The sequence below is a fragment of the Grus americana genome, chromosome 3 (assembly GCF_028858705.1).
Source record: "Grus americana isolate bGruAme1 chromosome 3, bGruAme1.mat, whole genome shotgun sequence".
NCBI classification, from domain to species: Eukaryota; Metazoa; Chordata; class Aves; order Gruiformes; family Gruidae; genus Grus; species Grus americana.
Window position 1 is genome coordinate 124,325,791 of NC_072854.1, and position 23,968 is coordinate 124,349,758.

Here is a 23,968-nt window from a genome sequence, read left to right on the forward strand (position 1 = left end):
AAAGAAAATAATAAAAAAATGCTTACAAGGTTATGGTAGTATAGGAACAACTCATTAAAGCCTAGATGACCAGCTAAAGAGAACTGTTGAAAAGTAATTACTCAATATGCTACTGTCTCTGCAATTGCTTGAAACTTCTTAATTGTGAATATAAACAGAGTTTAAAATTGTATCATACTTAAACTATAATTACATGAGGCTTTAGACATTAGGACTTTTCTGCAAGAGGAAATAGTTACTGACAGTTATTGTAGGCCAAAACTATGCACGCTATAAAAAATCTGAATGAAAATATAACTAGAGGAAAAATACTTAAAATTGAAAATAAATATTGAAAATAATGAATATCATATTCTGATTTTTACAGTTGAATTTATTTTGCTAGCAGTTTTGTGGCAGTTGCGGTACCGCTGTGTGGGTCGAACTTTAATTCCGTAGTATTTAAGTAGGGAGGGGTAAAAGTGCTGCAAATACAGGGCTCCTCAGGGAAGAGCAGCAGGCGTCCCACGTTTCCCTGGGGAAAAGGAGTGAGGGGAGAAGACTGGATGTCTCAGAGACATTCTGTGGACGGTAGAATTACTGTTTCAAAACGTCAAGCAGCCATCCTTTGCTGTGTCTGCGGGCATCCGTTACTGTTGGGCTGATAAATTTCTCACTTCTCTTCAGTGTTGTTCGCAGCATGTTCTTAGTTCTTGCTGTATTCCCTCTAGAATTGTCTCACTGTTTAAAAAAAAAAAAAGCAAACCCAAATCTGAAATATAATCTTAATTTCACGCGCATTTACTCACAGAGCGAGATCAGTGTGCTGACCTTGGGTCATGTCATTTGACTTCATTTCCATTGATCTGGACATGTGTTTGGATTAGCTTGGAATCGAACAGTGCTGCTATCCGAACGGACGTGCACATAACACATTTTGCAAGTTATTTAAGGAAGTGTAGAGAAAATCTCGTTAGCTCTGAGAGTACTTACTATAAACCCATACTGTGCTATCAGTATCTGTATTTTTCTTCACTGATTGCAAGCCTGCGTCTTGCAGTGAGGCTGCTTGTTACGATCAGAAGAAGGTTTGTAATGGGGGTAGTATCTTCTACTTAGATCAACTGCTATTGTTTGAGAAACCGGCTAAGCTTCCAGGCATGCTGTTACCTTATTTGCCAGCCTAATTTGCTTAGGTCCTTAGACTGTTGCAGCTACAAAAAATCCCAGTATTGTCTCCAGATGCGTGTATAACGAGCTCTCCAGCATGACCACTGAACCCTGATTGTAATGGTGAGCAAGGCCAAGGTCTAAAGAGAAATGTTGGAGGTTCCCCCTGCAGAGCGATGTTAAAGCTTGCTGTCAAGGCAACAAAATACATTTTTTTCCAGCCAGTGCCTATGGGGCACTTCAGTTTGCATTGTTTAATTTCTTTTCACAGCACTAAGCTGTCACATACAAACCAGATCTGACAGTGAGTATTTATGCCTGATATTTAATGTCTTTTTAGCCTGTGTTTTACCTTAGTGGGGGGCAGCATTAAAACAGCTTCTCTCTTAAACGCAAAGACCTTCAGTATAACTGAGTGTTAGTGTCTCTGAACACTCATGTCTCGGATCCTTGGTGGAAGTTACAGACGAACCATGTCCAGCTCAGGCTGCTATTTTGCGTTGTTTTATAAATTTGTAATGAATTAAATTTCAGTTCTGAGGTTAAGGACTTTTTGTGCTCCTATTTTTGCTCCATCGAGTTCAGCTGCAGCAGCGCGCTGCTGGAGACTTTATAAAGTCTCTGAAAAGGAATTGTCAACATTTGTTTATTATATATGAAAGAAAACAAATGTTTTCATGTAGAGGATTATTTTTCCTCCCTTTTTGGTCTTTACACTCTAACAATACATACACCATGGATGTCTCTTTCGGTCTGTGCTCAACTAGTGGAAGGATCTGGGAAATTCCTTTCGGACCCAATCACTGGCTGACTGTAAAACACTCGCTGCGCTTGCTCTTTCCTTGGTCCCTGCTGCCTTTAAAAATCAGAAGTTAGGACTCTGCATGGTAATTCTAAACACTAAATATGTGGCTGCTGGTGAAAAAAAGGTTTTGTTGTTGGGGTCAATCATTTGCTTGCAGTGAAAGGTTTGCTTGATGCTTTGCTTTAAGTGAACAGTGAATTCAGATACTGCATTTTGCACGCTCAGGCTGTTGCATGCAAAGGTAGTTTTCTGGTTTGTGGAACTGAATGCCAACATTTCTGTCAATGTATAGCAGGTAAAAAGTGCAAAGATGAGTTACGTTCCGTGCTGGGTTCAGTCAGCCCTGATTACATCCGATTGTTTTTCCTTTTCATACAGGCAGAAATTTAGGGTTAGTGTATCTAAAAGTTACGTATATCTGATTGTGACTTTGAAAATACCTGGTTACTCTAAATGCTAAGATGAATTTTAATGAGTAGGCCTTTCCAGTGAGTTTCTTCTATCCCTCTCCTCTGTCCTTTCCTCTAAAAAAGGTGTTTATATATCCTTTTGCTCTACTAATAAGTAGAATGTATTTTAATGCATGAGGGTTTTTTTCATGTCCTGATAAACACAATGAATAACGTGAAATGCTTTTCTCTGCAGATGTGGAAGCTATCCCAGAAAGCAGAAATTCAAAAAGCAGGTCTAGGGAGCAACAAAGCTCCTAATTCTATTACCCACTACATGAGATGTGGGCCAAGTGGTGAGTTTCCTGCCCAAAACGTAAATGAGATTAATTTCATTTACAACAAACTAACAGCATTACCTGTAAGAACAAGTGCACTTTGCATTAACCAGATGTCAATACTGCTTGCTTAACTGGCTTCTATCTTGCTTATTAGTTAAGCCAGGACAGGTCAGTTTACAGCAGTTATTTTGCCTGTGTAGGCAGGGGACTTCATCCCGTTTAGCCTTTTGCCTATAAAAATTACATTTATTTGTGTTTTTCAAAGCTGTTGAAGAAGAAAATTCAAAGAAATCACATTAAGAAGTAACATTGAAGTCAGTCCTTAGAAAGGGACAGATAAATCTAAAAGAAGAGTTTAACAAAACATGTATTCTGTGCTACAAGGAAGCTGCCTTTTTATAAAGCTTGTCTTTGGCATTCTGTCCTTCTCTTGACTTCATTAAAACATCTTTGACGCATGCTATTAGTGCTGTTAGTTCTGTTAGTGACTTAACTCTGTGTTTTACATTTCTACACTTGAAGCTTTTCTTATGTTCTTTTCTCTTTCTGCCTTCCAACTGAACACAGAGAGAAAAGTGTCCTTCAGTATCTCAGTGTGAAGCCTTTATATCTGAAGTAACAAGACAGCGACTGTAGGAATCATTAATAAAAATTAAGGGAATTTTTTTACGTTCTTCGTGACTAGAGCAGGCGAGAAATAAAAAACCTACCTACCTTCCTTCCTTGAATCAAGGAGCTCTACCGGAGTCTACTGCCGAAAATTTGTAGATGGTCTTAGGAATTATTGCACATTGCACTGTTAAGATCTACTGAATAAAGGACAGTTCTCATCTCCCTAAGGACCAAGGTCTCAAGAATTACTCCAGGAAAAAAAAAAACAAACCTTCTTTCATCTTCTGTTTATGACATTAGCCACTGATTTGCTTAAGCTTCTGCTAATAATTAGCCAAAAAACCCCTAACTAGCAGTTTATATTTACTTCTGTAAATCTCAAATAAATGCTGTAGTATTTTGTTGAAAATGACTGTATATACAGGTACAAAAACCTCACAGCTTGCTGGCACTTCACGGCCTTATTTGGTTAGCATAATCTGCATGAAATTGCTCTTTAAAAAGTTTATGCTGATTTTTGTTGCATACTGCAAGAGAAAAAATTGTTTACCTACATGAAAAAGTTCCATAACTAACAAAAGTGGGAGTCATGGGATAATCGTATTATATAGAAATTGTTTGTCATTTGTGTTTTTCACATTCCCAAGTTATTCTGCGTATATATGTTCGGATGTTTCTGACAGGAAATTGCCAGGTATGATTTTTCTATAACTTTAATATAAGGCTGTTTTCAACAAGTGGCATTTCCAGGATAAGACTGTCTCATGATGTTTGTGTATCGACTGATTTTTTTTTTTTAATTGTCTTTTGACATGAGCTGATTGTCGCTTAGGAGGTTTCTTGATGGCAAAAAGAAATGTAAATAATATCAGATGCATTTTACAATCAGTTCCCCTGAAGGTTACCTTTTATTAGTAAGAAACGTTTTGTTCATTATTGATTTTTATTAAAGCCAACAAATGTTACTGGTACATTCAGTGGTTGCATACATTTGTTGTCTGGAAGACATTTGCAGAGAGCTCAGGAGAAGTGTACATGAATTTATAAGCAGACTCAAAATGAGTTACCATAATTTTATTTAATTACAAATCAATCAGTACGTTCACATTCCTGCTCTAAAGGGTTACGTTAACTGTATAACCTCCTAGTGTCCCGCTTCCAACTTCTACCTATGGCTGCCTCCATTCACGTGGGTCAGCTTCAACAACTTAACGACTCGTTTCCTGAGGCTCATGGGTTTGATCGTTTACAAACTCTCAAGCTGTCAGAGACATTTGGACCAGAATCATTTTTCACTGGAAAGAGAATGCAGTTCAACAGATTCAAAAGCAAACTGGCAAGTCTTTTTGAAATTATTATTTTATTGGAATTTTGTCAAAAAGAGGAAAGACCAATAAGCTTTAGAAGAGGATATTTTCTTGGGGTTTTTTTTCTTAAAGTTACTTCCTTCTGAAATACTTTTTCTAATAAAATGTGCTAAAAGATCTAGATCCAAACAGAATATTTTGGTTTTACAATATGAACACTTGGTTTAGCCTGGGATTGTTTTCACAGAGAATTTAAACTTTTTTTTTCCTTAATTGAAAATAGGACCAATTTGGCAGCTTTCCATTATATAGAATTGCCATTCTTCCTCTGAGGAAGTTTCTGGCATTTCATTAAAATGATTGGTTTATTTTAATTACCAACTCATACTAGCATCCATTTCTGGTCCCTTATTCTCAGCGTCAAGATTTTCATAGAATTTTCACCAATTTCAGAGGAAGCATGGTGATTTTCGCAGAGTATTGACATAGATTAGCAATCCCAGGAGCAATCTGAAGCCCAGAGCACTCCAGAAATCCAGCTCCACAGTTTTTTTTGTAAGCAGCCTGAGCTCAGTTGCATTTGGAGTAATTTCCCATGTGGTAACTGATACTATGAGGGTTTTGAGAAGGATTCAGGCATTCCCGACACTGCAACGACAGCTACGCGATGTCACCGGCAGGGTGGGTGGGATGGCTAGAAGAGGTGTGGTGTCTCAGGCTGTACACCCCTAGACAGGTAATCTGAGTGTTCCTGTGTGTACTCAAAGCTCAGGGCGCAGCTGAGTTTCTCCCCCAATGCCAGGTGAGACAGGCAGAACCCCGACACGCTGTAGGAGAAAAGTACTCAACACAGTAAGAATTGGGTGCTGTGCCTGGTTTCTGGGCTGTTCTTGTACCGCAGTATAGGCAGAGCCATATGGACTGAAGGAAGAGTTGCCTTTACAGAATTTCGTAGGCAAAGATGCAATCTGGAATGCCGGTAGCCCTTACTAAAGGCAAAGCTGTTATGAAAGAAGTGAAATACCATAAATATTAGGGAAATTATATTTTCAAGCTCGTTTCAGGGTCTGATTGTGACAGAGTTCTCCTGGCTCTAACAACAGAGGACTGATGCACTTCAAAGCATTAAACCCTAACTGTTTAGTAGCATTACTATTTTTAGAAGAACATGCGTGTCTTGAATTAACAGATTGAAACTCGTAGTGCCAAATGCTGTTTGTATTGACGGAGTCTGAGCAGTTGCGCGTGTTGAGGTAGATTCTGTGAGACCCTGGGAATTGGGCAAGAGCGGTGCATTGCCGTGGCTGCCTGGCACATGCTTCTCTGCCGGGAGCTGTGCAGTCACAGCCAGGGCGTAGTCATAAACTTCACAGTTGCTGTTTAATGGATAAGGCGTGTCAGAAGCGAAGCCCCTCATCCCAAACCCTGAGCGACATTCCCTTGTAGGACAGACTCAGCAGGAGTTTGGGGGCAGGATTGGTCCCGCTAGGTCAGAGCCTGGCGCAGGTCAGGTTTGTGTGCCGGGGTCCTGGCTAGTGCCCCTCTGCCGCTGCAGCCAGGTTTTGAGCCACTTTGTCTCCATCAGTACAGAGGCTGGAGTGGGATCATTTTCTTTTTCCTTCATCTTTCCAGTCTGTGCCCTTAAAACAAAAATGTAAGTTTAATTTGGGAGCTGCCTCACATTTCCTGAAACGCCAACTCCCAGGGGAAGACCACAGCGGCTGTCAGTGTACAACAAGAGTACACACAGCTTTTTACCGCAAGACTTGCCAAATCTGTCACTGCTAGTTCAAGATTACAGAAGAGGTTGTAGTACTATATAATGTATATTTTTTATTTCCTTTTCTGATAGTTTGCTGAGGACTTAGTAACATTCCCAACATGTATTATTTCTAAACTTTTCCCAAGACATGATGCAGCCTCAACAAAGGAGCTCGTGTATCATTTTTAGTTAGGTGATAATGTATATGTAAATAATGCTTTGATATTAATAAAACTGCCTTAAAGGAATGTACCTAGGTGTGAAACAAAACTTAAAAAGCTCTTATTTAAAACTGTAATTTCCTTTACATATTGATTTTTTAATGTTTGCCATTGTATACATTTATTAACGATGTTATTAAAATGCCAAACCAAATAATTTTTATTCTTATTTTGTGTGTACATTTATACACACTTTTTTCTGGAAACTGATGTTACTGGAAGGATATTGGTGTTAAGTAATGGCATTGTGGTCAGTTGGTGATGTGTTCAGTGAGTGTTTCTTTCGGAAGGAAACCGATAAAACTGTAGCAGAATTTTTCTGGACAGTGTATAGTTTGTTTTGTGTCATTTATTTGCGTAGACTTGCGTAGCTTTTAACTATACACTATTTTGATATTATTTAAAATTTTAAAGAGACACTAATTTCATAAGTAAATACAAAAATCATTATAGATTTGCCAAATGTAGTATTTAACACTTTGCTTTTGCTTGGTCGTTATTTTTGCCAAGACAAGTCTTAGAATCTCTTCTGAGGACAAAGGTAGTTAAATTTTAGGTAGCACAGATTTTAAGATTCATGAAGCATTGCAAACTGCTATTGTGCACATGTCTTTTGAACAATTTTTCACATTTAAAGCTTTCTGGATGGAAAAACCTTGACAAGTCAATATTATTTTTTAAGTGAGAAGGGATTTTGGGGTACCACAAAGAGGAAACCTTAAAGGGGAGGGAGAGTGAGTGGCAAGCAGAGGGCAAGATAAATTGTAAAGACGTGTCGGACTGTTATCTTAACATCTCATTTAGTAATGCATTTGTCAATCCAGAGTTCATTAATCAACCCAGTATTCCCAAATACCAGCTGTTCCTTTCAGTCTTAATGACAAATAGAAAATCACACATACCTGGACATCCTTTGAGTGACTCTTCCTATAGCTTCAACATTTTTAGGTGAGTCCTTTTCCATTTGAGAGGACTGCCAGGGGTCGGTTTGTGCCCTCCTAAGGTGGCGGGGAGAACTGCTGTACTGTGAAGTATTCTGTCATTAAGCTCACCTCTCTGAGATCAGGTGCCAAATCCTTCAGAAATGAAGGAAGCCGTGGTAAGGATGTTTGTGAAGTAACTTGCCTTGCCCTAGAGGATGCTTTTTCTCACTCAGTTAATGGTAGTTGTTCATTCTGTAGAATTTTATTTCCATTCTGTCTCAGCTCGTGTTAACACAATTGCTTGCCTTTAGGCAGTTTGTACGTGACATTTCGGTTCAGCTGTGTTCAAAAGCCCTCTTCCCCATCACCTTCAGATTTTTGTCCCTTACTTTCACTATGCCCGTCTCTGGGTTTTGTGTGGGTACTCATTGCCACAGTACACTTGCTGGACTTTGTGGAGTTTCTGCTGCTTCTGTCTTCGACACACAAGCTGTTTGAAGGGGGTTTTATTCATTTAGGCAGGAGAGAGGAGGAGAAGGAATTAGATTAGAAGGTTAACATTGAGAATATGCTGGTCTTGTGATAGTAGGTACTTTTCTATACAAAATAGATATCATCTATTGAAAGCCAGATCGGCCTCCTCTTAAACACACAGACGAGTGTTCTCCCTGAAGGGAGAAGCTCAAATACAGCTACTTGTTGTGCCATTCTTTCCATTTCTGTAGGTGCTGGTTAAGGCATAGTGGAGCAGAGAAGATGCACGTCCTCATGGGTTCCTGAACCTGTAGAAATTGTGCACAAACGTTAATGCAGTTCCGGGTTGTATTAACTGTCCTCCCAGGTCTCACCCAGACACCCTACACCTGGTCAGGAGCCCACAGTGACATTATTCCTGAAGCTCTTCTGCCAGGAGAGAGGCTGGTACTGGGGTCACACCCCATCTGCTGTCAGATGGCTCCCTCCTCTTCTGCCAGTTTAGGAGGGGCTGTGGAAAGGGGTGAGGCACGCACCTGTCTTCACGGGGCAAGTAGTAGTCGGAAGACTTAATAATCCTTTCCCAAGGGGAGGACACTGTGAAAGTCAAAATGCAACTAAAAACGTAGACAATCAAACGAGTCTTCTGTAGGGTAGCAAAGTTGGGTTTTTCTAGGTAAAAATCAAGCAATGTGTAGTAAGGGATAAATGGGTACAGGTACACAATTTAGACATCTGTGTGTATTGACAAATATATTATAACTTCTACGTTAATTTCTTATTTCCTAATGATGTTGTTTTAAGTTTAAACCTTCAAGGCCAGTACCGCACATGGAAAAGTTCTGGGTTTATCCATTTTATGAATAAAAACTATAACATTATTTAAATAATGCCTTTTCTACTTACTGGTTACTTAGTGGTAGATTGCAAACGTGTCTTGTCTTTTTAAAAATATTCTGTTAAACTTCCCATAACTTGAAGACAGTATTTTTTTTCTCACCAGATTATACAATATAAACTTACACAATTGAAAACATAAAAAAGAGAGTAAGCCTGGTTTTTTTTCAAATTTTATTTGTAATGAGACTTTCACCAGTTTTGCTCTACAAAACCTATGCCTAGCAATAGAAAAGTGAACTTCATCTACCTACTGTCTTCATCAAAATGTACGACGATGGGCTCATGGCCTGTTGATCTCACGAACTTCAAAAAGTCGTCGGGGCTTAAGCCCATGGTTGCAGCATTTGTCATTGGATGAAAATACACCTTTTCGTGGCCGCCTTCCAGAAAGCCAGCATCCAGCACAAACCTCACATCTCCCTGGTCACAGAAGAGGGCAAGGGGTGTCGCACAGCCCTGGCCCACTTTTAGCTTCTCCAGCATGGCGTTTTCATCAGCAAATCTTAGGTTTCCACTTCCGACGCCCAGTTGTTTAGCAAGATCATTTAAATTGATTTGCCTGTTGTGCAGAACAGTCACCAGCCAGAACCCTTTCTTCTTTTTGTCTTTAAGAAAAAGGTTTTTACTGTGACCTCCTTTCATGTGTTGGACATGAGGCATCATTTCCTCAACAGTGAACACCTGGAAAATACAATCAGTGTAGTGTGAGGCTCCATATACCCTTAGACTTTTAGTTGCGTACTGGCAGGTATCTTTTGTTAGATATTTAGAAAATACTGAATGTTATACTCAGCCTAAAAACTGTACCCTTTTATGAAGAAATTTTCAGAGTAGCACAAATAAATCGTGACATACTGCTCCTGCACACTGTCTGAATCATTTCTATCTCATATATACAGCAAGAATATCACACTTTAAAAATGCAAAAAGGCCCCAGCAACACTTTTTGCAGCTCCACCACAGATAGACTGATGTGCTGTGTGTACTTTCAACTAGGAGTGAGAAAAAGGTTGGAAAGCATCCTAGATACTGGTGACTTTGTGGTGAAGAAGTGGATGAGCCATAGCTTGGACAGGGAACTGGAGGGGCAAAGGGGGATCTAGGGGACAGGAACACGGAGGGAGGGAACAACCTGGTGGGGTCGTTGGAAACGGCCCAAAAACCACCAGCCAGGCCCAGCATCTGTAGGTCTATCTAGCGAGAAATGCAAAGTCTGACACTACATACTGATACTTGATCATGCTAAAAAAACCACGTATGCCTAAAACAGCCCTGCAGCCTCTTCTGTCGTGTTCCTACATAGAATTCTATTTCCACGTTTAAAAAAGATGCGGAGGATGCCAAGATGCACCGCGGCCGCACGCTGCCGCCGCGGCCCGCTCGGCAGGGGCCAGGGCAGCGCCAAGGCCAGCGGGGAGAGGTTGGTGGCGGTGGCGACGGCGGCCCCTACCTCGGGGTGCTCGGCGGTGACCGTGGCGATGCCCAAGTCCCGCAGCCGCTGCGCCAGCGCCTCCCGCAGCTCCGGCGCCGCCGCCATCGCCGTCCCGGGCCGGGCAGAAGGGGCGGGCGGCAACAGCCACCACCGCCTCTTCCGTCGGGCAGCGCCCTTCCGCGGCGTTAAAATGACACCCCGCCCTTCGCGTGGGAACCCGGAGTCCGTGCTACACGGTGGAAGTTCCCGCTATGGGAGAGCTGCGGTGCGGGCAGCCTCAGCCCGGCCGGCTCCCTCGGGGGGATCTGTCGGCCGGGATGAATCCTTGGCAGCTCGGCCAGCCCTGGTGGAGGGCACAGGGCTGGACCGGCCGCTGAACCAGGTCCGTCGGCAGTTTCTGAACACGAAGGGAGCTGTAAATAGAATATATTTGCCATAGGTTTTGGTAAGGAAAAAAATCCCTAAGCTTCAGGCTGGATATAATGGCTGAATGCGTTATTGCTGTAACACTTTTACTTCGGAAGTTTTTGGAGGTTTTTTTTTTTCCTAATTTAGATCTAAAGTGTGTGCACACAGGATGCACTTCAAAAAATTGGCAGCCTTGGCCATCGGGTCAAACTGAAAGCAGGGCAATTTGGTGCCGGTTGCTGAGGCCCTTGCCTTAAACTCAAACCCTGGAACAGGATGCCCAGAGAGGCTGTGAAGTCTCTGTCTGTGGAGATGCTCAAAGCCCAAGGGGACATGATCCCAGGCAGCCTGCTCCCTCTGACCCTGCTTGAGCCAGGGCTGAGAGGGTCTCCAGAGTTCTGTGGTCTGTGACACACCAGAGACCAGAGCTTGCTGCTTCTTAAGAGACAGAAGAATCCAGCTGTCCCTCCCGTCTTACGGCTCCATCCTCCTGCCATCCAGAGCCAGCTGTCCCTCCCGTCTTAGGGCTCCATCCTCCTGCCACCCTCCTGCCTCACCTAGCTGGAGAACAAAACCCTCCATAACGCTTCTCCATATGACTCCCCATACCTCCCCTCCCACAGTTCAATATCTTTCATGTTGCTTAAAGCAATCGCTTTCCTTCTCAAATAGTGACATTAAAACAATACATTGCTTTGACATACAACAGGTTTTCACATCCAGTGTGAACTGTATTTTGTTCAAATATTGGTTTCAAAACAGGTATCTCTCTCAAATATGTACCAATTAAATTGTTCTTATACATGCTTATTGTAATTTCAGGTGCTAGCTTGTTGCCTATATACAGTTTTGCTGAAAATGTTGCTGCTAAATAAGGAGCTAATTAAGAAATATTCAAAGTTAGAAAAATCAAACCAAACAATTAATTATGCACACTGCCTAAAACGAGAAAACTGCATAATCAAATGTTAATTTTTAAAGGCAACCAATACTAATCAAGAATTGCAACTTGCAACTAGTAAAGCCAAGGATTAACGGCCCCATAGTTAAGCAGAAAATATTTCTACAACCCAAACCATCGTCCTGATCTATGACATCAGAAATGACTTGCTTTCAGTTTGCCCTTCAGAAAAACAGGCAACCTATAATAAAGCTTTAAATTAAAACAGTATGAATCTGTGGTTAAGAGACATGTGGATAAAATACGATTCCACGCTAATTCCCAGAGACTTACAGCAGCACATAGAAAGATTTCCAGGCAGCATCCAATGGAAGATCAACTCAAAACGCACATTTGCAGTAAGCTCTGGTGACTGTTTTGCATGCTAAATTTTTCTTGCAAGTGCGCAGAAAACCCGTGTGAACTACCGCAAGTTCTGCATTACGGGCAAAGTGTGTCAAATACACAGCTCAAACATATGTAGAGGATACTACGGTTATTACTCATAACACGCAATTTGCAGCTGCCCAATGGAGATCACTATGGAAGCGGTGCTGTCCCAAGTGGACCCCAAGGCTAAAGGATGTCATAGGATGTAACCTGGGATTATCTCTGGGTTTTACAAACGGCATTAATGAGGGAACATTAAGGATTTTTCAAAAAACACTTACAGAGCTTCCTCATCCATGTTTTTTCCTAGCCTATTAAGTGATATTATTTTAAAGATGTCAAATTATATATATATATACACACACATTAAAAAAAAATAAATTCAAAACCCTAGAATGAGGGACAACTCAAAAAAAGTCACCGGCGTTTTCAGCAGCGCAGCTCGGGACCTCCGTCCTGTGAGGAAATCTTCACGCCCCCCCGCCCGATCCTGTGAGGGAATCTCTCTCCATCCTGTGAGATCTCCTCCCCGTCCTGTGAGGGGAGGCTCCGCCCCCGCCCAGGGAGTCGGCCGTTGCGGCGCGCGCCGCCGGCCGCCACTGCGCCGGCGCGGTGCCCTCGCGCCACTCGGCGCCTGCGCAGAGAGCGGCTCGCCCGGCGTCAGGCACTGAGGGCAAAGTGGGGAGGGGGAGCAGCCGTTGGTGGCGCGCGGGCGGCCGTTGCGTTCCCTCAGCGAGCCTGACAGGGCGGGGAGCCGGGCCGGTCAGTCAGCCATCTACGGCTAGCGCTGTCCCGGGGCGGGAGACAGCGGGGGAAGGGTATGGGGGACTGCGGCCACGGGGAGGGCTGCAGCTGGCAGGTCTCGGGAGCTTGGCGGCCTCGCAGTGCGCGTCGTTGCTGTGTAGTCCCGCTCGCAGCAGGGTGAGGCTGTTTCTGAGGCAGCTGTTCGTGTTCGTGCCCGCCCCCGGGGGTGAACGCGGTTTGTTAGGCGAAAGGTCTGTGTAGCCTGATGGTTTCTCTGTAAGACTAGCCAAAACGATGAGCATAAGAGAGTACGAGCTAGAGGGGTGCGCCTGTCCCGGCCACGGGTGACCCACGGGCCCCGAGAGCCAGGAGTGGTTTCTTTGCAGTTAGCAACCTGACGTGGATTTCTTCTCTGTGAGCTTGTCCAGTCTCGCCTTGACCTTATGTTAGTTTTCGGTGTGTGCAGCGTCTTGTGGCAGCTCCTGAGGGTTCCCTGGTTTTACCAATCCTGCCCCTTTAATGTTCTCTTTGGGAGGGGGGAAGAAAAAAAAAAGTAGTTGTTTTTGGTTGGTTAGTTCGTCATCTGCTCATTTCCTGCAGGTATCCGGATACAAGAGAATTTTTAAAGGGACCGCAGTCATTCTGAGAGGAATCGATAGCATTTCACTCATTTGGAGCTGCCTGGAAGATGGTACAAAGCCACCTTTGAGAGAAGACATTGAAGGTATAGAGAATGGCATCACTGAGCAGATGGACAAAATAGGCACCTCTGAACAAGAAGAGAAGTTCAAATAGGAGGCTGTTGCACAGGATAATTAGCAAATTTACTCAAACCAAAGTTAAGATGGTTAAAACAAGATGTGGGATGATCTGACAGAAGCATCTTGGAAAGCTTAATTGCTAAACCAGGGCTTAGCCTCAAAGGACATCTCTGTCCATGTGACAACACTGGTATTACTACAGTGCTCTAGTCTTTTAGTGGTGGTATATGCTCATGTAAGTGGCATTTTGCAAATGTGTTTTACTGGCTTAGACGGGTTGGTTGCACCTGGATAACTATCAGTAGAGCACAAGGAGTGCAAATTTCCTTTTTTTTCTTTTCCCTAGGTAATGTCAGAGAACCTGAAATGAGTATTTTAGTAGTTTATATTAAAGATACATGGAGATAGGTGAAAGATTAGTAAGCTGTGGTGATATTCGTAGATCAGTGTGTCTGCAGTGGAATAGTGGAGAAAGGTGAAGCACTTAAGAAAACTGAAAAACTGGAACAGTTACTAAATAGTTCAACTTTTTCAGCACTAAAAAGCCTGTTTCAAAACATAACATTTGTGCTTTGTGTTCCTGTCCGTATTATCATATGAAAGAGTATCTTTCAGCTTTGAGGCTGATTTCAGCATGTCCTTTGTGTTTTCAGTGAGGAAATGAATCGAGGTCTGATACGAAAGTTTGAAAATCTGATCCGGTTACGTGGTGCTTGCTGGCAGCTGCGTACTCTCTCCTACAGAAAAGTTTACAGAGCACAATGGAAGCCTGTGCAGTCATCTGCACATCCCGTGTGGTCCGTTCTTCTGTATCCGCAGTGCTGGCAAAAGGACAAATTAATCAGTATTGCCTTATCGCAACGCAGACATCTAGCTACAAAGGAGGTAATTAACAAAATCCAATAATTTCTGGTTTTATGTGAAATTTCAAAGTACAAGAGCTTAGTTTGAGCATTTTAATTACAAAAAAGAACCTTATTAATGAATATAGAGAAGTTATTTTAAATTTATAAGACAAAATGTACTTAATGTATGACTGTATTGTGAGTCCCTCTCAAATATTGATTTAAAGTGCTTGTACCAGCAGCATTGTGAATCTCGCAGAGGCAGGAGGAAATTATTACAAACAAAAATGAAAATTATTTTGTTGATTTTTCTTTTTTGTTTTGAAAAATTAAAAAATGAAAAAAGATTGTGTAGTATGCTATGCATTTTAAATATTCAGTATGATGTGTTAAGTCATTTATTTATTGTAATTCAGTAGTATTGCAGTAAAAACAATGTGTTTACATCATATGGTTTGAGACCATTGTCTTTTTAATACTGTTTTTATTATTTCTTAGTTTATGCCAGCTATGTGTTCCTATATACGTGTCTAATTCCATGTAGGAGACAAAAAAGAAGAAAAAGAAGGTACCACTGACAAAAGGTGAAGTGGAGATAAGGCAGAAGATGACTATTGAGGAACTTGCACGAGCTATGGGTAAAGACATAGGTGAGAGCCTGCTCTGCTGTTTGAGATTAATAAAAAAAAAATCTAACTGTTGTGTTTCATTCAGTTGTGCCATTTTCATGAGTTGTAAAGGTGAAAATGTCTACTGTGGCATTAGTTAGTGGTTGCTAATCCCTCCTTTGGTAAGGTAGATTGTGCCCATACCAAAAGAAATGTTGGTAGACACAATGGCAGACTGAAGAGGAAAAAAAGTAGGGCCATCCAAATTACCAGGCAAGACACTTTAATGTGAAGAAGCCAGGACTGTCTTCCATCTCTATCAGAAAGGCTTCAGATCCATGTAGGCTGCTTTTTTTATAACTGTGTTTCCTAAGTGGTAAATTATTCTGGAAGGAAAAACATCGCACACTGGTTTGTCAAAGATGGACCTCTGTGAGTAAAGAATTCATGGCTAAAGAGAGAAGGCGCAAAAGAGCTTTAACCCATAACCCAACCCTTAGATATTCAGCTGGGAGCAGGAATCGGATTCAGGAGCAATATGTATTTCATTAAAACAGTCATTTGATTAACTAGGAGCGGGCAGGACTTGTCTGGAAACACTCCCCTCTCTAGGTGACTGCCCTAACAGCTGGGTTACAGAAGCAGGCTTGTTCTTTTAATCCCATGAACCATTCCTGTATAATTCCAATCTCTTTTTATCCAGCTGGGTACTTTTTCTGGCAAACTTCTCTCTCGGCAATGAGAAGAGAAGCAGAAAAGAAAAATCTGTCATGTCTTGCTGTACATTTCTGAGATAGATTTGTAATGGTACTTCGGTCAGCGTGTCACAATTTTTGAATACTGCAGTATGTTCTGTATTTTTGCTACAAAAGAGTGGCATATGAACAGATTTATCAAATTTCCTTCCTTCTTGAATCACTTCTTTGCTGTCTGGTTTAGATAAGTTTCAGTTGTTCTCTTTGGGGTTAATGGAAAAGCAAGCTATGAAAATCTGAGTGAAAAATAAGATTGTAGCATCTAACAAGGCAGCCATTTTCAGTAAATCTGAATCAAGTTCTTCTCTGCAAGTATGTAGCATAACAGGAACTTTCAGACAAATCTAACTAAAGGAAAAATGCTTTGTGAATGAAACTTATTAACATGATTTAAACTACTAATGAAAAAGTCTTAAACTGTATGAAGTAGGGGGTTTTTTATCCCACATGTTTTTGTGGATGTAATTGTTAAATGCCTTTATCCTTTCTTCAGATCATGTTTATGAAGCGCTGCTATACACAGACATTGACCTTGGTTCACTAGAACCAGATTCCATCTTACGTGAAGATCACATCAAACTAATTGTTAAAAAATCAGGAATGAAGTATAAATCAGCAAAACTGAAAGAGGAAAAAGAAAGAGAAAACACAGATGCCGTGAAAAGGTAAGTTGTGAACTGTTCTTTTTGGCTCTTTTTATCCTATTTGTTTCTGCGTTTTTCGTATACTGCATTTTCTTCGTTCTCATGGTATTTTGATAATACCTGGTATAGTCACAATCTGATATTTAAGAAGTAAAGTTTACTATTTTGATTTCTTTGGCCATAAAACTGATATTTGGATTTGATTTGGTTTAGGTGAGCTTTTTCTATGCCGTTTTCTGAAGAAAAGCCAGTTCTTTGATATACTGAATTGCTGTATTAATTTATGCAGCAGTAAGACTGAGTATTAAGAGGGCTAACTCTGTGGTGTAGGTAGGCCTTGTGATCACAGTGGGGAGAAGCTAGCCTCACCTCTTCATCACTGAGTTCTGGTAAAGGGCTCTTCATTAACCATGGTGGGCATGAATGTCGCTCAGTGAACTTTCGTGGTATTTACAAAACACATTTTTCATTGTAGGCCTCCTGCAGACCCAGCAGTACTAACCCCACGGCCCCCAGTTGTTACTATTTTGGGCCATGTTGATCATGGGAAAACAACCTTACTTGACAGTCTACGAAAAACCCAAGTGGCATCAATGGAAGCAGGAGGCATTACACAACACATTGGTGCTTTTCTTGGTATGATTCAAGTGTATGTGCATGTGTATAAAACAGCTTACGCTCTGTCTTACATAGAGGGCTGACTTGCTGCCAGTTTGTTGGGGAAAAATGTTGCAACATAAATAGTTTGTATGTAAGCAGTGAAAAAGGAAATGATAACTTGTGATAAGTCATAAATATGTGGATGGAACTTTGAAGTGGTTTGTCTGTGCAGTTGAAATTGTATTTAGACCATTTTGGATTATGAAAGATCCCAGGACGCTTTTTGTTTCCTGAGGAGCTAAAAACACCTTTGACCTCCATGCCAACAGTTATCTCTTTGGCTAAAATCTGTCATTATGATTAAAAAAGCTCTCGAAATGATGCTTGATTTACAATAGGTCAAATAAAGCTATGCGAAATGTTGATTTAAAAATGTACCGTATATGTTTGTTCACAGTGCATTTGCCTTCTGGGGAAAAGATAACTTTTCTTGATACTCCTGGACATGCAGCTTTTTCAGCCATGCGAGCAAGAGGTACCCATGTTACTGACATTGTCATACTGGTTGTAGCAGCAGAAGATGGAGTGATGCAACAAACTATAGAATCCATTCAACATGCTAAAAATGCAGGAGGTATGGTGTTTAACTTGTTAATATTGCATTTTTAAGTAAGTGGCAGTCCCAGTACACAAAGTTAATATACAAAGTGTATGTTACTATGCAGCTGAAATAATGAGCACTTTGCAGACAGAAAGTCTTTGAATTGGAATCCACAGAACTTGGGAAGTAACTGTCATGGTCCTGTTCCTTCTCCCCTGAGAAGGTGTTTGAAAATATACCGAATGTTGCACTAAGACATAAAGATATTAAAATACTAATATTTTTGCAAGACTTGCAGGTTTGTGAGAAAAGCAGTCATAGGGTCTGTGAGGGGGGGTTATTGTTGGTTTTTTCTTTCCCTTCCCTACTAGGACAACTCCTCCAGCTTACTCATGGTAGCTCAGATCTCCATGGCTGATCAGGGAATAGGCACCAAGTGAGACGATTTGTGTTTCTAAGTGGTCGTAACCTGCCCTGACCTTTTATTGCAATTGTGCTTGTAGCAGCAAGTTTTGGTTAGGTTGGTAATGAATTTGTTCTCTTTTTAGTTCCTCTTATCCTCGCCATTAATAAATGTGATAAACCTGAAGCTGATCCTGAAAGGGTAAAGAAAGAATTGCTGGCTCATGATGTGGTCTGTGAAGAGTTTGGAGGTGATGTTCAAGCTGTAAATATTTCTGCACTCAAGGTAAAGTTTTGGTGGAAAAAATTATGGTGGTTATGGGCATCTAATATGTGCATACAGCTGCATTTTTATTTGGCAGTTGCAGCACAAAATGCTTATCTTCCTGGTATTTGATACCTTACCATGAACTAAGTGCTGCTAGCTCTCACCAGAATTATTTGAAACATACTCCTATCATATTTTGAGGCTCAGAGCTTCAGTGAGCAATAACAACTCATTTTTCTTCTGGAAATTTAGTGGGTATTTTTCAGGTTAATCCTGATTGCTGCTTCCTCATATATTTGCTCATTGTATAAAATTGGTGTAAAATCAAGGTTGGTGATAATGCTACACATGAAAAATTCAAATGAGGGTAGATAAATGTTTTTCCTAACACATACCTAATCACAGGAACATAGATTTGTAGTGGTCTTACAAGATTTACCATCTTATCCTTGCACACAACTGATAGGTGAAAACTGAACTAAAATCTGAACTTCAGTTTTGTGGTGGCCAAAGCAGCTTTGTCCAAACTGATGCAGCAGTATCTTAGCCTTATTGCTATCTTTCTAAATGCATCCCAAGTAATTTTCTAAAATTTCAGGCAAGTTCAAGATCTTTTGAAGTCATGCCCTTACAGTTTAAAATAGGCATACATAAAAATGGCTTCTCTGTTCACCTCTGTAGCACATGTTGTTGCCCTAATTCCTGTAGATCTGGATCTGCTATATATGCTATGAACAGAGAAGCCAGAAACTGTTCTTCCTAATGTTTCGTGCATTCTGGACCAGCTGTGCAGCAGTTTTAATAGTTCTAATTACTTTTGGTGCCATCTTGCCTTGAAGGCAAAGGAATCTGAGCTGTTGGACTGTATTGCATTGTTGAAAGTTCTGAATTAAATGGGGGAATTTGGCACTAAGAGTTCAACTTCTGATCTTACTTTAATTTAGCACTTTATTTTTTTATATATATATATATATAGTGTATGGTTTTATACAGGGTGAAAACCTGATGGTTTTAGCAGAAGCAACTGTTGCTTTAGCAGAGATGTTAGAACTGAAGGCAGATTCCACGGGTCTGGTAGAGGGGACTGTAATTGAGTCTCGCAAAGACAAAGGGAAAGGGTAAGTAATCTGCTGCCTTTACAGAAGCAATTTGTAACAATGCAGAGATACAGTTTGGGTGGTTTCTACATCAGTATTTATGTTTAACATTGAACTTGTTGTTGTTAAATAAAACTGCAACAGTTTCTTTGCAGTGTTTGTAACTAAAGCATTGAAATGTTACTCTACAGCAGGAGAGCCAGAAAAATAAGTTATAAACTGATAGGGTGAAATTCATCATGTCACTGAAATAGAATCCTGTAAGCACAGGAAATATTTTAAAATGCTAGAACAGATTTCTTTTTTTTAAATGACATTAAAAAGTAAGGTAATAGTCATAATACATATACAATTTTTGGTGAATTGTGTGTAATGACATTTTACTCTTTTAAAATATTTTATTCCTTTTGCAGGTTCTCTGTAAACAAGATGTGTTCTGCTCTCTTTAAAAATGAATTGACTTCTAGAAATTTCTTGGGGTTTGGAGGGGTTTTTTGTGGGAATCACTTAATGTGTAATATCAGTCTGTTGCTGACTTCACAAATGCCAAATTTTGTACCAATCTGCAGAAACGAAAAGATACAGTACAGGCTTGGGGCTTTTTGCAAGTCACTTTAAAATTTTATTAGAACTCTAATAAAATGTGTCACAGGAATACTCTGCCTGTGATTGATCACAAGTACGTTCTGTTTTGCATTTGCTTACCTATGCTAACCATGAAAACAGGGAGAAGAGTAATTTTAATTTTGTCTGTTATTTTTCTCCTCTGCTCTTCACTAGTCCAGTTACCACAGCCATCATCCAAAGAGGAACTCTGAGAAAAGGCTGTGTTCTAGTTGCCGGGAAAACATGGGCAAAAGTACGTTTCATGTTTGATGAGAATGGCAAAGCCGTAGATGCAGCCTCTCCAGGCATCCCAGTGGAAATCATGGGCTGGAAGGAAGTCCCTTCGGCAGGAGATGAAATCCTTGAAGTAGAATCTGAGGTATGGAAAGAACTGTTTAATAGAAAACCCATACTGCAGTAAGGTGGATGGGAAGGAGTTGAATAAAAAAATAAGTGATAGCTTTCATTCTCAATAACCTGGATAATCTGATGAAAGATGAAGGCCAAGCATGGGTGTTAAGAGACCTGAGCTAGGTGTTCTGTAAGAAGAATGAGGATGTGCATATTGCCTCTTTCTTTTTCCACTGCTCCCACCTCTCCCCGGCCAGACTGTCCTCTCCTCATCTCCATGCATCCAGATTAACCTGCTTTACAATCACATGAAGAAACCAGGCTGCCTCTGGGATTAAGGATGAGTCACCTTTGGTTCATGCTTTTGCTCCTCATGGTCATCCTGCCTTCCTCCGTGCTTTGTTTGCAATGACTGCAGTCCTGAATGGCTTCTGCTGGCGTGAGCTGGGGTATATTCTAAGGTGTTCTCTTTCGAAAGGCACAGGAGACTTTTCTTTTATATGATCACACTATCACCTTACCTGGAGAACAATCCAGTACGTAACGGTATCAGTGTCTTAATTTTAGAAGGAGAGAACTAGTTTCTGACAAAGGAATATGCGTAAAATAGAGCTTGATGTAGGTGTTGAGAGCTGGACAAATACCACATGAAAGAATGAACAGAAATTTATTCTCTTCTGCAATGCAGAGTTACCATAAAAATAGGCCTTGAGTCATGTTGTTGTAGCCCAGGGAGGAAGCTATTGTGCTTATTTGCTGCCATCCTTGCAGCAAAATCTACTGTTAAATGTGAAAGAAAATGAGCGAGCCTGTAGAGAAGATGCAAAAGGATGAAACTGGATTAATGTGGTTTTCTGATGCAATGCTTTGAAAGGTAATGTTGTTTCTCTCTTTCTGCCCAGCAAAGGGCGCATGAAGTTGTGGCTTGGAGAACCTATGTTGAACAACAGGAGAAGATGAAAAGGGATGTGGAAGTTATTGAAGCAAAGCAAAAGGAACACAGGATGGAATATGAGAAGAAGCAAAAGAAGCTGGCCCATCTCACCTGGAGACAGAGGAAGGCAGTGCTGTACAAGGCCAATAAGCATCTAATGTTTTCAAAGCCTAAAGAGAGAACAGAGATTGACAAAAATGTGCTATCAGTAATTGTTAAAGGTGCTGTTCTATTCTGTTTACTGCTCCGTTGTTTTTGTGTTTCTCAAATGCTCAGTCTGAAGCATAGCCCTAAACTATTAACAAAATTTCTGTTACCAGAAGTTGGATCAGTGTAAAACTGAACAGATTATTGAACTTTGTTTTCTGATGCCCCTCCCCTTACTGAACATCCAGTGGTCAGAAGGATGCGCTTCCAGCAGGGCCAGAGCAACACAAAAATTTATGAGCCTAACTCCCTTTCTCAGGAACTCCTAAGTAAAACCCATACAAGTGCCTATATATATATGTAAATTTAAAAAATAGTGTTTATTCAGTTCATTTTTGGAATTAATAGACTCGTTAGATGTGTTTTAATATACTACTGAAAATATAGTAAGGAATGATAGTTGTCAAAAGACCGTATGTTGTGTAGTGTGGAGTTGCCATTCCCTTAGTTCTACTTCAGTGTTTCTTTGATGTATACAAAGTGCACCAGCGTACTTCCATTTATGCACGCAGGTGATGTGGATGGATCTGTTGAAGCTATTCTGAACATTCTGGACAGCTATGATGCTGACAGTGAATGTAAATTGGATATCATTCATTTTGGAATGGGGGATATCAGCGAAACTGATATAACTCTTGCTGAAGCATTTAATGGTGAGTTCTGTCATTGGGGAACTTTCTGTGAGGGCTTTTTTGAGCCATTTGTTTTAACACAAGGTTAATAACAGTTGATGTGCAATAGCGGGAGAAGTAAATGGTCCCTCCTTAAAAGGGAAGCAGTAGTAGAATGTTGTTTCTTGTATTGCTGACTGCTAATTCTACCCTGTGCTACAAGTTCAGCATTACAGAATAGACAGCAGAGGTTTTCACTTACTGTTTAAAGAGTGATCTCTTGTAGTCATGAGTTCCTGATTGTTTTATCAGGTGTTGTATTTGGATTCAGTGTGAAAGCCAATGAAAGTATTAAACAGCTGGCTGCTAAAAAGGGAATAAAAATTAAGCTTCACAATATCATCTACAAACTTATTGAAGACTTGAAAGATGAGCTAAATAGCAGACTACCCCCATCTGTGGTGGAGAATACAATAGGTGAGTTTTCAGTGACTTAAGTTTTTGCTTCACAATGTGGCCTTAAGTTTATTCTCCAATGAAGTGTCCCTATTGTATCAAAAATTTTATGGTCCTCTGTAGCCGTTTTTCTTTTTTGTTATGAAGTGCGGTAAGAGGAAAAGTATAGGTTGCTTTTACTTCTTGCCAATTTGTTACTCTCGTGTACTTCATACAAGTTTTCTCTTTTAGGGGAAGCTTCTGTTCTCAACATCTTCTCTGTAACAGTAGGAAAAAACAAAGTTCCAGTAGCTGGATGCAGAGTACAGAAGGGGCTGCTAGACAAAAAAATGAAATTTAAGTTAATCCGTAACAGGGATGTTATTTGGAAAGGTAAGTGTAATTGCCACAAAACATGTATTTATGTTTAGTATGACACTGCTTGTTCCCCGTGAAGTTAATGCAAAATGTACGCACCTGATTACGGCGCAACTCTTTAGGGTGGATTTGCTCCAACTAGAGAAAAGTTGCAAAACATCACTGTACTGTTATTCAGCCCTTCTAACCACTAACTCTGGTAGGAAAGCGGTAGCATCACAGGATTTACCTGCTGAAAAGGACTTACGTCTGATGTTCATTAGCTGCAAGTGCTCACAATCCATGTTTTCTTGCTTTCATTTTGTAGCTACAAGGTGAAGCATTAATTCTATCAGAAGGGCAAACCGCAACACTTCTACGCTCTGGTGTTAGTGTGCTCTTTCTTTGACACGCTTTCTCTTTGTAGGATCTTTATCATCACTGAAGCATCATAAAGATGATGTCCAGGTAATAAAAATGGGTATGGATTGCGGATTGAGTTTGGACAAGTACATAGAATTCAATATTGGAGATGAAATTATCTGTTATGAAGAAAAAGAAGTTCAACAGACAACTTCCTGGGATCCAGGATTTTAAAATATGTTTGAATACGTTAACACGAAAGGACATGTATTATTCCTAGTGGGCCTTCAACTCAACATTAAATGAACTTTCAGAGGTGCACATGAGCTTCTTTATATCTGATGTTTATAAAATAATGTTCTGCTTTTAAATCTTGTCAAGCAACCAGCTTACCTCATTGGAACAATGTGATAAACTACAACTGCAGGCACTTCAAGTGTGTAAAACTATCGTGGTATAAGTATTTCTAATGCCTATCTCTTGGTTCCTAAATAGCTGAGCCATCTCCTTTCTCCCCCTCAGTGCTGCTATACAATTTTTCAGTATGCAGTCTGCTTTTTGTTAGCAGGACTCAATTACCCTTTTCTCTAGCATTGACCCACTTGTAGATGTGACTTCAGACCTCTTGATCTCCTGTTTTTCCAGATTAGAACTACTGTACTCTCTAGACCACTTCTATGGTTAGCTAGTGTTAGGTTTTCTTTTTCTCTGCCATTGCTACCCAGG

At 40.6% G+C, this 23,968-nt stretch overlaps 3 protein-coding genes and 1 long non-coding RNA gene across 15 annotated transcripts in view; 2 read left to right on the plus strand and 2 right to left on the minus strand.

The window, feature by feature from the left end:
• Nucleotides 1-4,307, plus strand: part of CCDC88A (coiled-coil domain containing 88A) — a 77,404-nt gene extending 73,097 nt beyond the window's left edge. For all 3 annotated transcript variants that reach the window (XM_054819113.1, XM_054819114.1, XM_054819115.1), the window contains 2 exons: nt 2,600-2,699; nt 3,252-4,307. In XM_054819113.1, coding sequence (XP_054675088.1) covers nt 2,600-2,664 — 65 coding nt within the window. In that variant the 3' untranslated portion in view covers nt 2,665-2,699; nt 3,252-4,307. The remainder of the gene's footprint in view (nt 1-2,599; nt 2,700-3,251) is intronic.
• Nucleotides 4,221-8,765, minus strand: LOC129203989 (uncharacterized). The gene is made up of 2 exons (XR_008576238.1): nt 7,489-8,765; nt 4,221-6,243 (listed from the first exon to the last, which is right to left on the minus strand). It is a non-coding gene; the product is annotated as an uncharacterized LOC129203989 (long non-coding RNA).
• Nucleotides 8,766-9,126: 361 nt separating this feature from the next.
• LOC129203988 (prolyl-tRNA synthetase associated domain-containing protein 1-like) lies at nt 9,127-12,570 on the minus strand. 4 transcript variants are annotated; one of them, XM_054819119.1, is made up of 3 exons: nt 12,553-12,570; nt 12,475-12,518; nt 9,127-9,564 (listed from the first exon to the last, which is right to left on the minus strand). In XM_054819119.1, exons 1-3 carry the CDS (start codon nt 12,563-12,565, stop codon nt 9,127-9,129), a joined length of 495 nt encoding a protein of 164 aa, XP_054675094.1. In that variant the 5' UTR covers nt 12,566-12,570. The 4 variants fall into 4 exon arrangements, with proteins under 4 accessions (XP_054675094.1, XP_054675091.1, XP_054675092.1 ...); XM_054819116.1 differs by adding an exon at nt 10,334-10,728 and having other exon boundaries at nt 12,475-12,560; XM_054819117.1 differs by lacking the exons at nt 12,475-12,518; nt 12,553-12,570 and adding exons at nt 10,334-10,728; nt 12,335-12,416.
• Nucleotides 12,571-12,682: 112 nt separating this feature from the next.
• MTIF2 (mitochondrial translational initiation factor 2) lies at nt 12,683-23,563 on the plus strand. Of its 7 annotated transcripts, none has more exons than XM_054819120.1 (15): nt 12,683-12,815; nt 13,398-13,521; nt 14,212-14,443; nt 14,948-15,053; nt 16,260-16,431; nt 16,886-17,046; nt 17,468-17,644; nt 18,160-18,299; nt 19,275-19,399; nt 20,159-20,363; nt 21,238-21,490; nt 21,989-22,129; nt 22,400-22,564; nt 22,775-22,915; nt 23,307-23,563. In XM_054819120.1, exons 3-15 carry the CDS (start codon nt 14,219-14,221, stop codon nt 23,474-23,476), a joined length of 2,181 nt encoding a protein of 726 aa, XP_054675095.1. In that variant the 5' UTR covers nt 12,683-12,815; nt 13,398-13,521; nt 14,212-14,218; the 3' UTR covers nt 23,477-23,563. The 7 variants fall into 7 exon arrangements, with proteins under 7 accessions (XP_054675095.1, XP_054675099.1, XP_054675100.1 ...); XM_054819124.1 differs by having other exon boundaries at nt 12,713-12,731; XM_054819123.1 differs by lacking the exon at nt 12,683-12,815 and adding an exon at nt 12,864-13,048.
• Nucleotides 23,564-23,968: the final 405 nt, after the last annotated feature.